The 17881-nt window shown below is 41.7% G+C and overlaps 1 protein-coding gene across 2 annotated transcripts in view; it reads right to left on the bottom strand.

Moving 5' to 3' along the window:
• esrrga (estrogen-related receptor gamma a) overlaps nucleotides 1–17881 on the bottom strand; it is a gene marked incomplete at its 3' end in the record, with an annotated part of 57243 nt that overhangs the window by 19521 nt on the left and 19841 nt on the right. For both annotated transcript variants that reach the window (XM_079162240.1, XM_079162241.1), the window contains exons 4-5: nucleotides 9424–9534; nucleotides 6408–6590 (exon numbers count right to left, since the gene is read on the bottom strand). In XM_079162240.1, coding sequence (XP_079018366.1) covers nucleotides 6408–6590; nucleotides 9424–9534 — 294 coding nt within the window. The remainder of the gene's footprint in view (nucleotides 1–6407; nucleotides 6591–9423; nucleotides 9535–17881) is intronic.

Below are 17881 nucleotides of genomic sequence, written 5' to 3'. Positions count from 1 at the left end.
AGCCCAACAACCTCTTTGCTGATTGATGACAACACCAGACTTAATAAGGAGGCCCAGGGAGTGACATCATCACTAGTCTAGGCTTTTAGATTTCTCTAGCAACACACACATACACACAAACACACCCACGTGCACACACACACACACACATGCGCACACAAACGTCCATGCATGCATGCACGCACGCACGCACACACGCACACACACACACACACACACACACAGTGATGTTCTGCCTCTCCTGGAGCTCATTGTGAAGTGTTATAATGTGTGTCAGTGTTAATTTAGAGAGCTGCACTATCAAAGTCGAGGATGTGTGTATCCATGTGTATACGTGTGTGTGTGTGTGTGCGTGCAATGGTTCCTTCGGCTGCTGAGACTCAACATTTGATTTGCTAAAAGGAGCTGGACACTTCTATTAATCAATATTTGCTGACTGACTGGGTGTCTCTCTGGTTGATTGACTGGCCGTGCCGTTACTTGACTGACTGATTGGCTAACTAAATGACTGACTATCTGGCAGTCTGAATGACCACTGTTCAACTGGTTGACTGCACCTCTAAGTGAACACCATTTATAACAGGACCAAAAGAGAAAGAGCACAGAAGAACAACAGCAGAGGTAAAGCTTAAGGATGGCTCATTGGTTGCCTCTCTCAGGACGCTGTGATGTACCAATGTTGAACAAAAATGTAGGACAAAAGGCTTATTTAAGTGAGCGATCTGATCGGTGAGCAGTCGAAATCTAGAGTTGGATCATTGTTTCTGTAGAGACATACAGACAAACAAAACCGAAGAGAAAGACGGTGTCAATGGCTGAGTGAGAGAAGAGGGGAGGTTGGAGGCGTGGGAGGGGATAGGGGTTGAGAGATGAGGTTGACTTGATAATGAAGAGGTTAAGGATACCATGGAGAGAGCGGGTGGGAGGTCAGGTCAGAGAGACGGAGAAAAGGAGGGAGAGCCAGAATGAGCCAGAAGCAGAGAGAGAGAAAAAGGGAGGTCACAGGAGAGGTTGAAGAGGTGGGGGATATTTAGCCATCGGGTCAGAATAGTATTGTATTAAAGGCTCTTTGGGAGTATCTAGGTTATACTGAGCTAATGTATGTGACCGCCCTGCTTTCCATTCTCTACTCATTTCCTACACTTTATTTCTCTCTCACCTCAGTCTTGTATGTTTTATTTCAAACCTTCTCTTCAGTTCTCCATTCTCCTGTTTTCAGCATCGCTGTGCTGGATTTCAACACCCATGCTCCTCCTCAAATCCAAACAAGGAGTAAGGGGAAGACAGAGAAAGAAGGAATCATAGAGAGGCCAATAAATGACTGAAGGAGACAGAAAGATTGAAAGAAGCATGCAGAACATGAGCCAAGAGGACTTCCCTCATCACCTACTATCCGATCACCACCACAACCACCCAATTCCCTTTCTCCCACATCTCCATAAAGGCCGATTAAATGAATAGACACACAGCAACCCCCCTCCACCTCCCTTCCCCCGTTTTTACAGCTCAATCATACTGCTTTACTGCCGACACATAAGACCGCTTATCCTGAGTGTCAAAATTGAAAAGGGAACGAAAGAAAGACTGTAAGAAAAGAAAGAGCAAGTAAGAGGAGATATGGAAGCCAGAGAATAGTGGAGGGGAAGCGGGGGCGGCTCAAGAGCAATTTCTTCCTTGAATAAAGAAAGAATGGGGGAGGGGTTGTAAAAAAAAAAAAACACTAATGGCAAGGCCTCTGGTTCTGGTAAAATAGACTGTATTATAGGTTCTGGCTCTCGTTCGTTGATTCATTCATTTGTTCATTCCTTGCTCTTTCGTCAAGTCAAGTGTTCGCCTGTCTGTCTTTCTCTTTTGTGTCCGCGAGTCTAGATAAGAGCTGCTGGCATGACTGCCCAGTAGTCATTTAGTTAGAGAGAGAGAGAGAGAGAGAGAGAGAGAGAGAGAGAGAGAGAGAGAAAGAGAGGGAAAGAGAGAGAGAGGATGAAAAGACTAATTCTACAGACAGATAAATGGCTCATTTTTTAAAAGCCTTTCTTTCTTTTAATTCACTCTCTTATTTGCTCATGTTTGAATATGTGTCTCCTCCTCTCACCTGACCGCTCCTTGTTCCTCCCTTCAACACACACAATACTATGACATGCGGCCTAATATGCAACTGGAGTTGTGGCTATGAGAGCCATTAACATGAGATCTTCTCTCCACTAATCCATATTATTGGGCGCCAAAGCCTTTCACATCCTCTGAATAATAACTCCTACAATATTTCCACATACCCACAGTTTCCTGAGAGTGACAGTGCGCTGCTCATATACTCATCTTCTAAATGTGTGAATATGTGTGGGGCCCACTCGTTGCCCGGTTTGAATCAGCAAAAAGACTCGTCTATGTTTGTGTTTGCATGCATTTCATCTGTGTCTTTGACACACATATGCATGTGTGAGGTGCAAATGTGTGATGGTGTCCCATGCCTGGTGGGATAACAAGAGACACACACTGAGTCTGAAACCTCATTTTCCTCTCCTAATGACATATCAAATGTTTGCATATAGGCCATATCAATATGGAAATGAGCGTGCATGCACACAAACACCCACCCACACACACACACACACACACCCACCCACACACACACACAGTTTTAGAATCAAAGAACCAATCAAAGAGATATGTGTGTATATGTGTGTGTGTTGTCACACGTCTCTAAGGTTAGGCAAGTCTGTGTGTCAAACATGACTAGCAACACACACACACACACACACACACACATACGCGCGTGTACCCTAGCCTTGTTATCCGGGGGCCTGTCTTGCGGGCAGCCTCTCTAACGCTGAGTGATGTTTAAATTAGTTTACAATTTAGCCTCCTCGCTATCCGCAGACGGCTCTTAACTCAGTGTGTGTATGCGATGTGTTTTTGTGTGTGTGTTTGTGCGTGTGTGAGCGTAACAAATTGTTGCCAGTACGGCAGACATCTAATGACTTCAAATTAGCTGCCTGGCGCTCGCCTTGACACGTTGTTACCACTGTTAGCAGCCTGTGTGTGCGTGTATGTGCGCATGCATGTGTGTGTGTGTGTGTGTGTGTGTGTGTGTGTGTGTATGCAGCGCTGAGCAGCCATATCATGAAGCATAAATTGGCTTCACCTCTCCTCTCTCTGCCTCTGTCTTTTTTCTCTTTGTTTCTCTGTCTCTCTCCATCAATTTGATTAAAAAAATTACTGTACCATGGCGAGCACAGACGTGTGTGTATGTGTGTGTTCACATGTACACCCTGTACGGAGTAAAACTCACACACACACTTGACAAGATGTGAAAAAAGACGGCTACAAAAAAGGTTAACAGGTCTATTCTATTCTATTCAAGATTTAAGTCATTGTAGACTCTTTATTGTTTGACTCGTGTGTGTGTGTGTCTGTTTGTGTAGGAGTCTGATAAAGAATGTTGAGGAGGCGTATTTCTTTCTGACAATCCTCTCCACCCTGAGTGAACAGTAGATCACTTTCTGTGTGTACATGTACGTATGTAGGTATGTGTGTGTGAGAGAGAGAGTATTAGATCAATGTTCAGTGTTGTAAACAATGAGGATTTCATAAGGTGCTCACATCACACACACACACACATCTACACACACACACACACACGCATTACACACTTGGAAGATGAAGAGTTCTATCTTTCTCTGTGAGCAGTGGATTGCCTTCCTCGTTCATCTAATCACGCCATCTTCTCTCCTCCGCCAAGCAATCGTTGCGCTTCGCTCCCTCCACACACACACACACACACACACACACACACACACACACACACACACACACACACACACACACACACACACACACACACACACACACACACACACACACACACACGCGCACAGCCTAGCACATAACCTGGCTAACTCAGTCCATTCACTTGAAAAAGTAGTGAGCAAAGGAAACCAATGCAAAACAATACATTAAATACACATCATGTGTGCGTTAGTGTGTATATCTGCGTGTGTCTGAGTTATTTTTGTGTGTGTATGTTGTATATATACAGTAGGTGCATCCCAGAGGTATGGGGAGAGAGACAGAGATCGCAGGGGAGAGAGATAAATGGATTAAAAGAGAAAGCACAAAAGAGTAAAACGCAGGACAGGGAGATTACGGGAAAGGAGATAGCATTGGAATGAGGTTATGTGTTATTTAGAAAGAGAAAAATAAATATTCAAAGGGCTATACTTGGCATGAGGATCAATATATATGTCTGCTTACTGTCCATATAGCAGCACATAGATCAATACACTAACAAGAAGCAATGTATATTCCCATCCTTCTCTCTCTCACTTCATCTCTTTTTTTTCTCTTTCAACTCTGTTGTTTTCACATTTATTGATAATATATTATATATATCATTTGGAGACCCTGTTATCCAACGCTATTGACTTTATTATTATAGATTTACGCAGCATGACTGAGTGGTATTTATGCTTCTAATCTGGTGCTTCCCCCTATACTCTCACAACCCCCTATACTGTTTGAGCAGTGGCAACAGGGGGTTCTGTTCTACAACCATATTTCCAGTCTACAATGGGACTAATCTTTGTGCTAATCTGTGTTAATCTGAGACACTCCTCTTCCCTCCTCTCTGATGTCACAGCAGGCTCAGTCACTAAAACCAAAACCAGATTATAGTTTTAATCTCATACGTCTTACTCCCGGTCTTTGTCTTCATTTAAGATTGTACGGCCAGATGCATTCGCCTTCATCAGTCTTGCTCTTTTTCTATCTTTTATTTTCTTATTCACTCATTTTACGGCTCATTCGTGTATCCTGCCATTATTTCAATTTTCTTGTAGTCCAGATTACATTTTGAACAGAAAAACAGTTTGTTTAAACAGATTACATTCTTCTGTTTTAGTGATAGACCTGTATAGTGACATATATGCGCTATAGACTAAAGCAGACATCACATCCTACTGTAAAGATCAAAAACTATTCACTGCTTTATCATTAGAATGTGACATTTTAATTGTACTTTATTTTGTCTAATCCTTCAAATCTGGAGCGACTGTGGCTAAGCAGTGCCGTCCTTCAATCAGAGGATCGGCGGTTCGATCCCCGGTTCGGGCTCTGCTATTCGCATGTCGATGTGTCCTTGAGCAAGACACTTAACCCCAAAATTGCTCCCGTAGCTGTGCCTAAGGTGTAGAAATGTGATAGAATCTGAATTGTAAGTTACTTTGGATAAAAGCATGTGCTAAATGACTGTAATGTAATGTAAATCGAACACCTATCGCCTGTAAAAACTCTATAATAAGATTGTTACCACACATAAATATGAATTAATGCTCATCGCTTCAAACAACAATCATCTCAAAGCATGTTCTGTGTCCAAGCACATAGTGTCACAAAAAAAACCAAAAATCCAAAAGTCAAACCTTGTTCTGTACGTCGGTCCCAGGAAAACTCATACTATCCCAGTTGTGTATTTGCATGACATTTTTGTGACTATGGCTTTTAATACCAGTACATAAAGAGTTCACAAGAGGTTGTGGTTTCAAAGGGCTCTGTCATATATATACAGGACTGTCTCAGAAAATTAGAATATTGTGATAATCCCCATACGTGTGATTTAGTTTACTGAACCAAGCTGAGTGTTTTTCAAGGCTCAGGAAACCCTTGCAGGTGTTTCGAGTTAATTAGACGATTCAAGTGATTAGTTGAATACCCTACTAGTATACTTTTTCATGATATTCTAATATTTAGAGATAGGATATTTGAGTTTTCTTAAGCTGTAAGCCATAATCAGCAATATTAAAAGAATAAAAGGCTTGCAATATTTCAGTTGATTTGTAATGAATCCAGAATGCATGACATTTTTGTTTTTTTAATTGCATTACACAAAATAAAGAACTTTATCACAATATTCTAATTTTCTGAGACAGTCCTGTATATATATCTATATATATATATATGTGGTACATACGACTCACAAACACACCAACACTCACACATGTCGAATGTAAGGGGATTGGACTGTTTGGTTCAAAAGGTCAGAATGTATGTGCGTGTTTGAAGGTGTGACACCAGTGAGAGCATTTGGTTAGCCAGGTGGAGGAGTCAACAGTTCAGAATGTCTGAGTGCAAGGATTAGGGTGAAAGGTTACACCTTAGCACCAGCCGTGCTTGTGTGTATGTGCGTGTACCTGAACTGCATCTGGAGCAGCCGAGTCTAACCGTGTACTCTGCCAATACACACCGCATGTATGCTATCCTGTACATGTGCGTGGGTGTGTATATGAAATCTCCTATACTCTGGAATTGAAAAAAAGTATGTATGGACGAATGTGTGTGTGTGATCCTGTCACAACATGGAGTCAGGTAAGGTTCAGTGTGAAAGTCAGGGTTCAGCAGGTTTTTTTTCCTACCGGGGATGTGTTTGGCCCAGCCGATGTTGACCACCAGCTCTCTGTCCGCCAGGTCACACAGCGTAGTCAAGGCCTTGATGTCGCTGTCTGGTACTGTTGGGTCAGGCATGGCGTAAATCTTCTCTGGCTCGGCCACCAGCAGGTGAGAGACGATTTTGTTATCTGCAAGGCAGCCAAAGGCATCTGACATGACCACCAGACAAGGAGAAAGACACAGAGACAGAGAGATGGTGAATGTTTGCCGTACATACACATACAGCATTTTGTACATTATACAGTTTATATGTTTGTTTGTGTATATTGTAGACACACATGAATATTTACAAAAGGAAGAATGCTAAATGTGTTTGACACTTACAAATGTAATTAAAGCCTTTAAAATTGTCAAACAACACTTACTTTATAAAGTAAAAAGTGTATAGAGTCCATTTCTAACATTATCTGAAGAGTAATACTTTACAGTTTAATTATATTGTATACTGTACATAGTATAGTATACAAAGCTTTTTTGCAGTGCACTGTCAGGTGGCAGTTTTTAGGTCATTTAATATTGAGGTATGTGATGGAAACTTGATCAAAGAAGAGGATGCTTGACTACAATGGCTTGTAATTTCCTGGGGAATTTTTCAGCATTCAAGCAATACATAATTGATTTGATCTCAGCAATTTGGCAGAACTAAAGATGATAACAAATAAAATAAAATACTTTGTAACATTTCCAGTTTAGGAGATGTTTCAAGGTGTGATTAAAGGCTATTACTGCCGGTTATTCAGGTTGCTTAAGACATTGTATCACTGACGAAAGAAGCTTCACTGATACATACAGAAGGGGAAGATAATACCGAAAGCCAAACAGCTCAGCTGGTAATGGTGACATGTGGTGATGAGATCTCTATGGCCCATTAGTAACAGACTGATACCCTGCTTCCAAATTAATCCACTGACTAATCAAGCATGGGAATAATAACAGAGGATAGAAGAGCAAGAGAGGAGCGAGGGATAGAGGAAAAGAGAGAGAGAGAGAGAGAGAGGGATAAGCAAAGAAAATAAAATGAGAGAAGACAGACAGGTAGAAATGGAGCCATGGACAGATTGTAAAAGACAGACAGGAAAAGTCGAGAGAGCGACAGCTTGATAGAGATAAACAGCAAGAGAGAGTGAAACAGAGTTGGGGGGATGAGTTGTGTATTGATCTAACACTCTCCACCCCCAATTCTGTTGACACACACACACACACACACGCACCCACACATTTGTACATGGATATATTCTTCCACCCTCTTCCCTCTAGTTTCAGCTCCAGGGTCGTTTGAGCCAAACCAATCCCAGTCACACTGCAGTATCTGTGGGTAAATCTTATTTAATGTTTCCCTAATTAGAATCAATGGAAGCCCATTTCCAAACCTTGGGCTATTGTTCTGTTCTCACACAATCAATGGGGACGCTGAGGCTAGGGATTGGGCTACAGATAGATAGGCTGCATGTGCGTGTATCTGAGAGAGACAGGGGGACAGAAAGATTTTTTTGTGTGTGTGTATTGACTGTTTGTGAGAGAAAAAGTACAAGAGAGACCCAGGAAGTCAATATCATCTAGTTTTAGTTTTAGGTTAGAGAGATTTGTTTTCATACATATATTAAAGGAAAGGAAGTGGTTAGAGATTACAGCCAGAATAACTATTTAGAGTGCTCCAGTAAACTACTCTTCATCTTGAAACTTATCCAAAATGGGACAAAAGCTTCGTAAAAATAATAACACGACTAAAGATTTGAATACAACTAAAGACTGTTTAAGAATATCTGGTCTATAACCCGCCGGTGAAGACATTCAGCTGGAACACACACATGCTCTGTGTATGCAAACACGTACATTATAAACACACACACACACACACACACACACACACACACACACACACACACACACACACACACACACACACACACACACACACACACACACACACACACAGTGTACACACACTCTTATTATCCCATCATTTCAATGATTAGTAGTGCAGAAGTCCCGGTAAGCTGCCGTGCAGCCATTCAGCATATTGGCCTAAAGCAGAATATGCTCCAGCTTTAAGCAAAATGGGCTTTGGGGACCAAGCTGCTAAACACTGTTCAATCTGCACTGCATGTGCGTGTGTATGTGTGTGTGTGTGTGCGTGTCATGTGTGCGAGCAGACGCTTAGCTAAAGAGCTAACTCTAGTTTGATGTGGCTGCCAGATTGGATTTAATCCGGATTAGGGTGCTGGCTGCCCCCTACCTTCCTCTTTCTCCCTTCCTCCCCTCCGCCCTCTCTCTCTCTCTCTCTCTCTCTCTGAGAAACCTTCTCATTTAGGCTCAGTCTCTCCCTCTCTCTCTGTCTCAACCTGTCTCTCTTTCACTCTCACTCACTCCCTTGTTAATTTTCAATCATCAGGCTTTGGCGATGGTTTCTTTCTTTAAAAAAAACACAGCCAATCCAGCCGGAGCTAAATTAATACCTTTTTAGTGAAATATTACACATATAAAATGTTATGACCCCAAACTGGTAGCAGTAGAGACAGGAAGATAAACTTGGTCCCAAACAGATGGGCTTCTCACTACCCTCTGTCTATTTATGTGTGTGTGCGTGTGTTTGTGTTTAAACTATTTTTACTGTCCAACTGTCCCCATCAGGATATGAACTGATGGAAAGGCAGTTCCTTGTACTTGTGATCTCTGAACAACAACTCTATTACATGAACACTGCCTGAAGAAAGTATACTATATGCTGGGATTGGAATGTTTTCTGTTTGTTTAGGGAGGATTTTACATAGCATGTCTTTCATTGTTCCCTCTGCACACTATGTCAGATGCTTTTGTCACTGCAGCACAAATGTCAATTTGTAGAGTATGAGTTACTGTGCACTGAGGACAGAATGCAAATTTCTGTCCTTGAGAATCACTACTCAACCTCGGAGAGAGGACCATCACATATTCTGTTGCCAGTCAGATTTTCCATGTGTGTGAGTCTGTGTTTGTTCTTACATGGCTTCTTGGGGGGCAGAGCCAGCTGTGGGTTCAGGTATGGACTGTTGTCGGCATCTATCCGGCGTTTATACTTCTGTCTCCCGCCACGCACCCTGTCGAGACGAACACCTGTAAGAAATGGCAGAAGAAGTATATCAATAGACTGTGCATGACACTGAAACTTTGAACTCTTTTGACCACTTAGCAAAATACAAGGAATATAAATAAACATAAAAATAGAATATAATAATAGAGAATGGGAATTAAATGAAAACATGTTGACTGGAAGACAATTACACAATGATTTGTGGGAATGAAATGGTGATATTGTAATGCATACGTGTTTGCGTGTGTGTGTCTCTTATGCAGGTAGGCACTTTTATCTTATTGTCAAGCTTGCTAAACTCGCTTGCCTCTTTTATTCTACAACAAGACTAATTTATAGAGACACCATTTGAGTAAAAGGTCTCTCTCTCTCTCGTGTTGTCTCTTTGGCTTTCTGACTTACTCTTTTCCTGTCTCTTGCCCAATCTCTTTCTCTCTGTTGCTGTCTCTCTCTCTCTGTCTCGTTAATTAATTGACACAAAGGAGTCTTAATTTAATTAGGCCTATCTCTCAGGGGATTGGATGTTACCGTGGTTACCACTTAAAGATGGATAAGGAAGACAGAGGTGTCATGTACCCTGGAGGAGGAGAGGAGAGTAGGAATCTAGAAGGGCTGTTCATACCATTCAGAAATAAAGTGAGGCTAAAGAGAGAAGAACATAATCTACAGAAACTTCATTAACCGACAATCTAGGGAAAAAGTCAACCTAAGATTGAACACACCTATGCAATATCCGCTTTACACCCCTACAGCACCACTGGGTTGAAAGGTTTTCTCATGCAAAGTGCATTTAAAACAGTCAGGATTTAAATGTATAGAGAGAAAAGGAGGAAGAGGAGGGGGCAGAAAGAGTGAGAGAGCAAGAGAGAGAGATTTGCTAACACACACAGATATAAATCCTCTGAAAAATAGTGCTGACCATGACCAAGACAACACACCTAGGAGACTTAACAGAAAGACTTCCTATTGGCAGCAAAAGGAAAACAATGTAAGGGAGCATGTTTGTGCATTCATTGGCATTTGTAAGTGTATGTGTTTCTGTGTTTTATTTGTGTTGCGTATGCGTGCACGTTTTGTTGGCCGCTTTATTCAAACCATCTTACAGTTACGAAAGTGTACACATCTGTTTTAGGGAAACTTAGTCATTTGGAAAACCTCTAACTGGCCCAGGCAGCAGTCGACCCGGGGAACTGAACATGTGTGTGTATGTGTGTGTGTGTGTGCGTGCGCGCTTGAGACGAAAATAAGTAGACAGAAGGGCTGACAGTCCAGGTACAGTGGGGGGGACAGTGTCAGCAAACGGTCAAGAAACTCTTAACACCAGGGGGTACAAACCCACTCACACACCCACTCTTTTGCTTTTTCTCTCTCTCTCACACGCACACACACACACACACACACACACACACACACCCACACACACACACACACACAATGTCTATGTTGTGTTTGAGTAAGCCCCGACAAGCAGCTTGCTCAGTCACTTCCTGGGTCAGTGGTTGGTCAGAAGAGGAAAGTGAGAAAGAGAAAAACAGAGACAGAGTACCAGAGCTAGAGAAGGTAGAGGTAAAAGAAAGCGTTTGAGGACGATAATAATTAGGTGTGTCTCAGTAATATGGCTGCATATTGTGTATTTAAACCACAGATTCATATTAAATGCAGAAAGAAATTGTTTCATTAATAGATGCAAGTATCAAAAAGTGGCAAACATCTGTTTCTCACGTCTGAACTGTAGCATCAGTTGTACTTGTTTGTCTATTTATGACACACACCTACAACCTCCTGCTAAGGCCTCCAATCCCATAACTTCTTTGATTAAGGCTGCTACCTTGCTGTTAGCTACTGCTTGCACACTTTCCCCCTTTTTCATCACACACAAACTCTCACATTCAGACCCTTCATTTTTCACATTCCCTTTTCCTTACACCTACAAGGACCCAGTGCTGTGCTGAGCTCACTTTATAAAGAGCCCTCTCTAACTACCTCATCTATTTTCCACCAAATTAACTCTCTCTCAGCACTGATTAATGATCAAATCTAAATGAATCAAATTAAAAATTGAAAATTATATTTCCAAAGACCACAAAAAAGAGACAGGAGGCTAGGGGGAGAACGAGAGTGCTCTACCTCCTCTTAACAAATGAGCCTTCAAGTCATAAAGAATGGGCTCAAGAGGAGAGGAGGGAAGGAATGAGGAGAGAAGAGGAAAGGGTCGGGAGAGAGGAAATGTAAGGAAGAGGGAAAAGAAAAGGCAAGTAAAGAACAGAATAATTGAACAAGAAATTGGTAAGAAATGGAATAAAGATGCGATAGAGAAAAAAATTAATACGATTTAGATAAAAAAATGCTAAAAACCATTAATGGAAGATTGATAATAAGAAGATGATAAAAGAAAGTGTAGAAAGAGGAGTAAAAAGTAGAGCACAGGTTGTGAAATAAGAGAAGGGGAGGGGTAGGTAATGGATGGGCTAGTAAACAAAGAAGAATGAGAAAAAAATGAAACGAGAGAGAAAGGAGGGATGATCACAGGAAAAGAGAAAGGAACAGAATAACGAGAGAACTGGAAAGATCCATGAAAGAAAAGACAAAATCAACAGAGGTTGTGCGCCTTCATTATATGCTTTAATTACTATGTCAACTAAAGGAACACCTCTACTCAGTCTATTGCTCCTACTTCTACACACGGAAATAAATATTACAATTTTCCCCGCATTATTTGTGTTACATAGTGCAAAGTCTGTGTAAACTGAATTTGATGTCATATACTTAAAGGCCGAGCATTTCGAGCTGGCGGTGCATAGCAAACGGTGCTAATAGCACTAACAGTGCAAACTACGGCGAAAGTGCTGACAGAGCTAACAGTGTTTACCTGAGGAGGAACCAGAGGGAGGGTGCTACGCTTCCACGACAAAGCTGTCGGACGGCGAGCAGTGAAGAGTATTGGCCGAGAGCTAACCAGTGGGGCACGCTCACATGCACAAACATGCACTTAAAGCATGCACGACCGGCCGGGCTATGTCAACAAAGCAAGGAAAAGCTTGGATAACAACACACATACACATATACATTACTCCACTATAACTTTACAGAACAAATAGTTGCTTGCTCCTATATTAATATTCAGGATGTTGAATACAGCTCCTTTAATGATACCTAATTCACATCGACACATTTTGCATTCCAAATTTGCACTATTTTTGTCACACGCTGTACACACACTCTCTCGCACACACACACACACACACACACACACAGTGACAATGATGAAGGCGAATCTTTCCTTTCGTGGGAATATTGCTGTCTGTCAATAGCAAAATCTGCAGTGATCACATCAGCATAGATTTTACACTGCACGTCAGTGCACATGTGTGTGTGTGTGTGTGTGTGTTTGAACGGTTGAGGGATTGCGAGTGAAATGCCTTTGACACCTAAGTGCTTTTGAAGAGAGAACCGCTATTCATGGCAAGAGAGGAAAAGAGGAAAGACGAGAGAAAGACAGAAAATGGATTGATTTCAGATGGTCAATGATATGATGAGAGTACGAGAGGATGAAAGAGGGCGAGAAAAGGAGTGAGGCATAAAGTGGAGAGAGAAGGAAGACAAATAAAACTATTGATTTCTGTTGATCACAGCAAAGAGGAAGCAGGATGACAAAAAGCACAAGAGGAAGGGACCATTTAAAGAGGCAGAGACAAGGAGAGGGCGCGAGTGTAGTTTTATGGTAATTGAAGTGGTAACAGGGTTGAAGTCTCTTCAACCTTAGACCAGGTTATCACCTTATTTTTCTGTGTGTGTGTGTGTATTTGTGAATGTGTGTGTGTAAAACCGCAGAGCTGGTGTAATAACATAAAGGGTTTTCCTATGTGGGTTTAACAACTGATGGGCGAGTAGATTGGTTAAGACAACAGACCCATTTAAATCTAATGTGTGTGTTTGTGTGTGTCTATGATTCCCCTGCATGTGAGGAAGAAGTAGAAATAACAGGGGGAAGAAACACACACAATGTGTGCCTATATAGCCACAGAACATGGATTATTATGCGGTGATGAATGTCAGAGGCAATATTATTCACGTTGGTGAGGGATTTTATACTTCAATTTTAAAACAATTGACACAAGATAGCTTAAAGAAAGAAAGAAAAATAAAGAGAGCATGAGAGAGGGGCGGAGGGGAGGTTAAGAGGAAAGTGTGCGTAGTGTCATGCAGTGACGTTTGTTTAGACCAGAACAGATCAGAACAGCTCTGCCTGAGGCAGCGGGCAGGTGGCTGTCACTGGTGTGTGAATGTGTGTGTGTGTGTGTGTGAGAATGTGGGCATGTGTGTGAGACCATGTGAAAAATGTTGTCTTTTCCACATTAATGGCCCTTTTTATTTTAGTGCTGCTTTAAAAAAATAGCCTGACACATCTACACAACTATTAGGCATTCCACATTTCTGAGATGGAGAGCAAAATAACTCAATATCTCAGTAATAATAAATTCTTGATTTCATATTCATTCTTTTTTTTTTTTTCAATCAGAAGTCTTGTTTTTTAAAACATGTGTGTGTCACATAAGAGTGTTTTTGTTGGAATTGTTTGTGTGAGTTTGATGAAAACGTTGCTGTTGTGAGCTGTCACATGCAACTGAAAACAACAGCTACATTTTGTTGAAGTCTCCTGGTAAATAAATTGCTTTTCCCCAAACTGTCTTCCTTTCACATCTCCTCTACTCTCAAGACAAACATCGAAAGTGTATATGAAAGCGAGCGGACCACTTAGGCAGATCTCTCGTCACAGCATTTCCATTATCGCTCCTTTCTAGCTGGGATGCAACCAGATGCCAGTCACACACACAAACACTCACTCAGGACAGACGCTACAGGGCCAGATTTAGATACAAGTTTCCCACGGGGGAACACCAGACGCCACTAGTTGTCTGCCGCTCCACTCCTCTGTTTCCACGTCCTCCGCTCTTGTCTCCTCCCCTTTCCCCATCACGCGCTCTCTCTTCCTCTAGTCATCCTCTTCTTTCATTCTTACCTCCCATCTTCTTGTACTCTCCTCCTGCACTATTCATTTACAAATCATCTATTGACCCACAAACATCATCTTCTCTTCCAGAAAATGTGTCTTTTATTGGAAACAAATGGACTTTGTGTGTTTTGCATGTGGACATGTCTCGGTCCTTCGTCTTGATTGTGGTGTGTATGACTGCATTTGTGTGCAGCAATGAGATTGGAAAGCAGCGGTCAGGACTGTTGAGCTATGAAGAGAGTTTTGACGCACACTGCCAGCTGTAAATACATACACACACACACACACACACACACTCACACACACACACCAATCCTCACACAGACTGGGGCCTTCCACCCGATCTCACTCATTAGGTCTTAGAGGCCGTGGGGAGCACGGCCAAAGTTGGCACGAGCTGTTAGCGTGTGTGTGTGTGTGTGTGTGGGGCAGTGTGCCAAGGTTTATATTTGCAGTCCGTGGACTTGTCTCTCTAGTAGTCTACCATCTGAATCCAGCTGGCCGTTTATGGCAATATAGAGATGGAGGCTTTGGTTTTGGATTCAACACGTTCTGTCTGTTTAACCGTGATTCATCAGACGTGCCACCATCAAAGCTGCTACGTTGTAAGAGAGCAAATCTGTCAATATGACCATATGCACAATGTACATGCATACCGGATATTGCTGGCTCCTGGTCTGTGTGCCTCTGCCAAAGCCTTTCATGTTCAGATGTCTGATCTGTGTTTTGTATTCTGTTCATGACAATTGTACGCATTACTGCTGAATTTGAATGCATTATGTCTGTCTTGCCTTGCCAGTTGTGTACAAATAGAAACAACTGTGACAGCTACAGTGTTATTTTATTTGCTTGTCAAGTTCATAAAATTAGATTAAATTGTAATTTTTTAAGTAAATTCATTTGTTACAAATTGCTTTCAACCTTGTGTCACAAATGTTTTCATAAAATCTTTTACCTGCAATGATATCCCTTTTCTCTCACTCTCCCCTCCCCTCTCTCTCGAGGCAGATTTAAGCCCCGCCTCTGTGACCTTTCGGTCTTCAGCTGACGCATCATTATGACCTCATTAAAAATGGACAGACAGCCATTGCCAGAGGGGAAGTTCTCATAATATAGTCAGGCCTTTTAATTGCCTTGCTTCAGAAATTAGCTGCTACATATTGGTGGGTGGGTGCCCCATGTTCGTTCCTTGCTTAATTTTACCCCCTGCTCGCTTATTTTTCTCTTCAATATTCCACACAGACAGGAACGTGTGTGTGTGTCTGTGTGTATTCAGATGATCAGGTGTGTGTTTGAGAGACCATGTAAAGAAAACACTCCATTCTGAGTTGGTTTACTGACCCTCTGGCCTCTTGTTCTCCCCATCTCTTTGCGTCACACACACACTTCCTTGCTGCCTCACTTGCTCTTCATCTCACCCTCTCTGTCTCCCAGGGCGACAAAGCTAATTTGAGGCAGATCTTGCCCTAAGGGGTAAACTACAGCATCTACACACACACACATACATACACACACAAACACACACACACACTACTCCATGTCCTCCACCCCATTCCACCCCTACCACTTTATCTTCACCTTTCTCCCGTGAGCAAGCCCCTGACAACCACAGTTAGCTCTGATGCTAACTGATCTAGCCACTTACCATTATCATCTACGCAATGCTGCTGCAACGAGGCATGCACCCAGAAAGGGCGGCATGGAACAAAGTGGGCAATGTTCTTAAATGTTGTGTATGCAAAGGTGTGTTGGATGAGAGTAACACAATGTTTAACCAGGCAACAACAATGTCTTTGTCATTCTGTACATTGATCTTTGCAAAGATGTTTGTTATTATTGGTGCAGACTAGGTCTTCTTTTACATTTCTGCAATATTTTTCTTTCTCCAATTTGTTCAATATGGGTGTTTCAGATCTGTTGATTTCTTATCAGTTACACCTTTGCATTATTATTGGTTTGAGTTGGGGGTTTCTGTATTAGAATAATAATTCAAGGAGAGGTTTGAAGAGATATTTAGTCTATCTGCAGCATGCACTAGTTCTTTAAAAAAAGACGATATGTACATTAAATGTTGTTAAATAACATCTCCAGCAGAATTAAGCAAAGGTGAAGGGATACATGTAGCTGCTTTTTATAGTCCATGAATGTCTATGAAATGTGCCAGTTCAAAAAGAGGGAAAATAAGAAATTTTCAGAAAATGGATGCATCGATTTTCCAAACGACCCTTATTCATATGTAGAGCGGGACCTCCAGTATTAAATTCATACCCACCACAACAAATGAGGTGGCTGTGGTCTGTCATGTTGATGTATATATGTATGCCTAGGTGTGTGTGTGTGTGTGTGTGAGCATGTGTGTGCATGATATATGTGTATGAAGCAGGGAAGCTGCCGCAACAAAAGGCAGCATAGTTCTGCTCTCTTATTGGCTTAGTGGGCAAACCACATCCTTAAAGAGTTCAAATCAATAGCATGTCTACCTCTCTTGTTCACTCAAAATCTCGGTAATTTTCTTTTTTAAAGTGTTAAAAGGAAATGTTGGCTTTACTTGGAGTTTATCGACAAGGGCGATGTTGTTTCTGTGTCCAGTAGGAGGATGCAGTCTGAGCTGAGTGAACTGTGAGACTGTTACTGAGCTGCCAATAATACATGTTTGTGGGTATTTGTGGCCACACGTACGTGAGACAAAACAGGGGATGAGACATGGGTTCTGTCTATGTCAGATCAACTGGGAGAACAAACGCTACGACAGCAGCTTGTTGGGTATGTGTGTGTGCAAAAGAAAGAGAAAGAAAGAGAATCAGAGAAGAGAGAGAGAGAGATATGAGCATAATCAAATTGTGGCTGTTTTGGGCAGTTATATTTTGTGTAAATTGAAGTGTCTCGAACTCTGAGGTCTCTCAATGTTACCTTCCTTTTTACAACATTTTGAAGACAGGGACAAACTTAGTCAAAATTACGCAAAGATGTTCATTTTTGACATCACATTTACAGAATGCAAAATACAGATATTGTTTTTATCAAGTACGTCATAGTTTTTGTTTGCAAAGTTATATTTCTATGTAGTCTTTGTGTCATTTATTGTCTTGGTGTTCCTTTGTTTTTGTGAGTAAAGTTCCTGCTGTATATGTATTTTATCATTTCATTCTAACCATGGTGGGAAATGTGCAGTTGTCAACCCATAGAGTATTTTCAGCTTGCCAGGTTAATAGAATGTCCATGTTTTTTGTTTTCTATTACAACTGTCTACCTCAAACTGTTATGGTTTCACATAATAACGTCTGAGTGGGTGAGAGGCTGCAGGTATGGATGAGTGTCACGGTGGCAACAGGACGGAGAGAACAGAGAGTGAAGAG

The sequence above is a fragment of the Pholis gunnellus genome, assembly GCF_910591455.1.
Source record: "Pholis gunnellus genome assembly, chromosome: 1".
Classification (NCBI taxonomy): Eukaryota; Metazoa; Chordata; class Actinopteri; order Perciformes; family Pholidae; genus Pholis; species Pholis gunnellus.
This window is presented reverse-complemented; position numbering and strand designations above follow the sequence as displayed.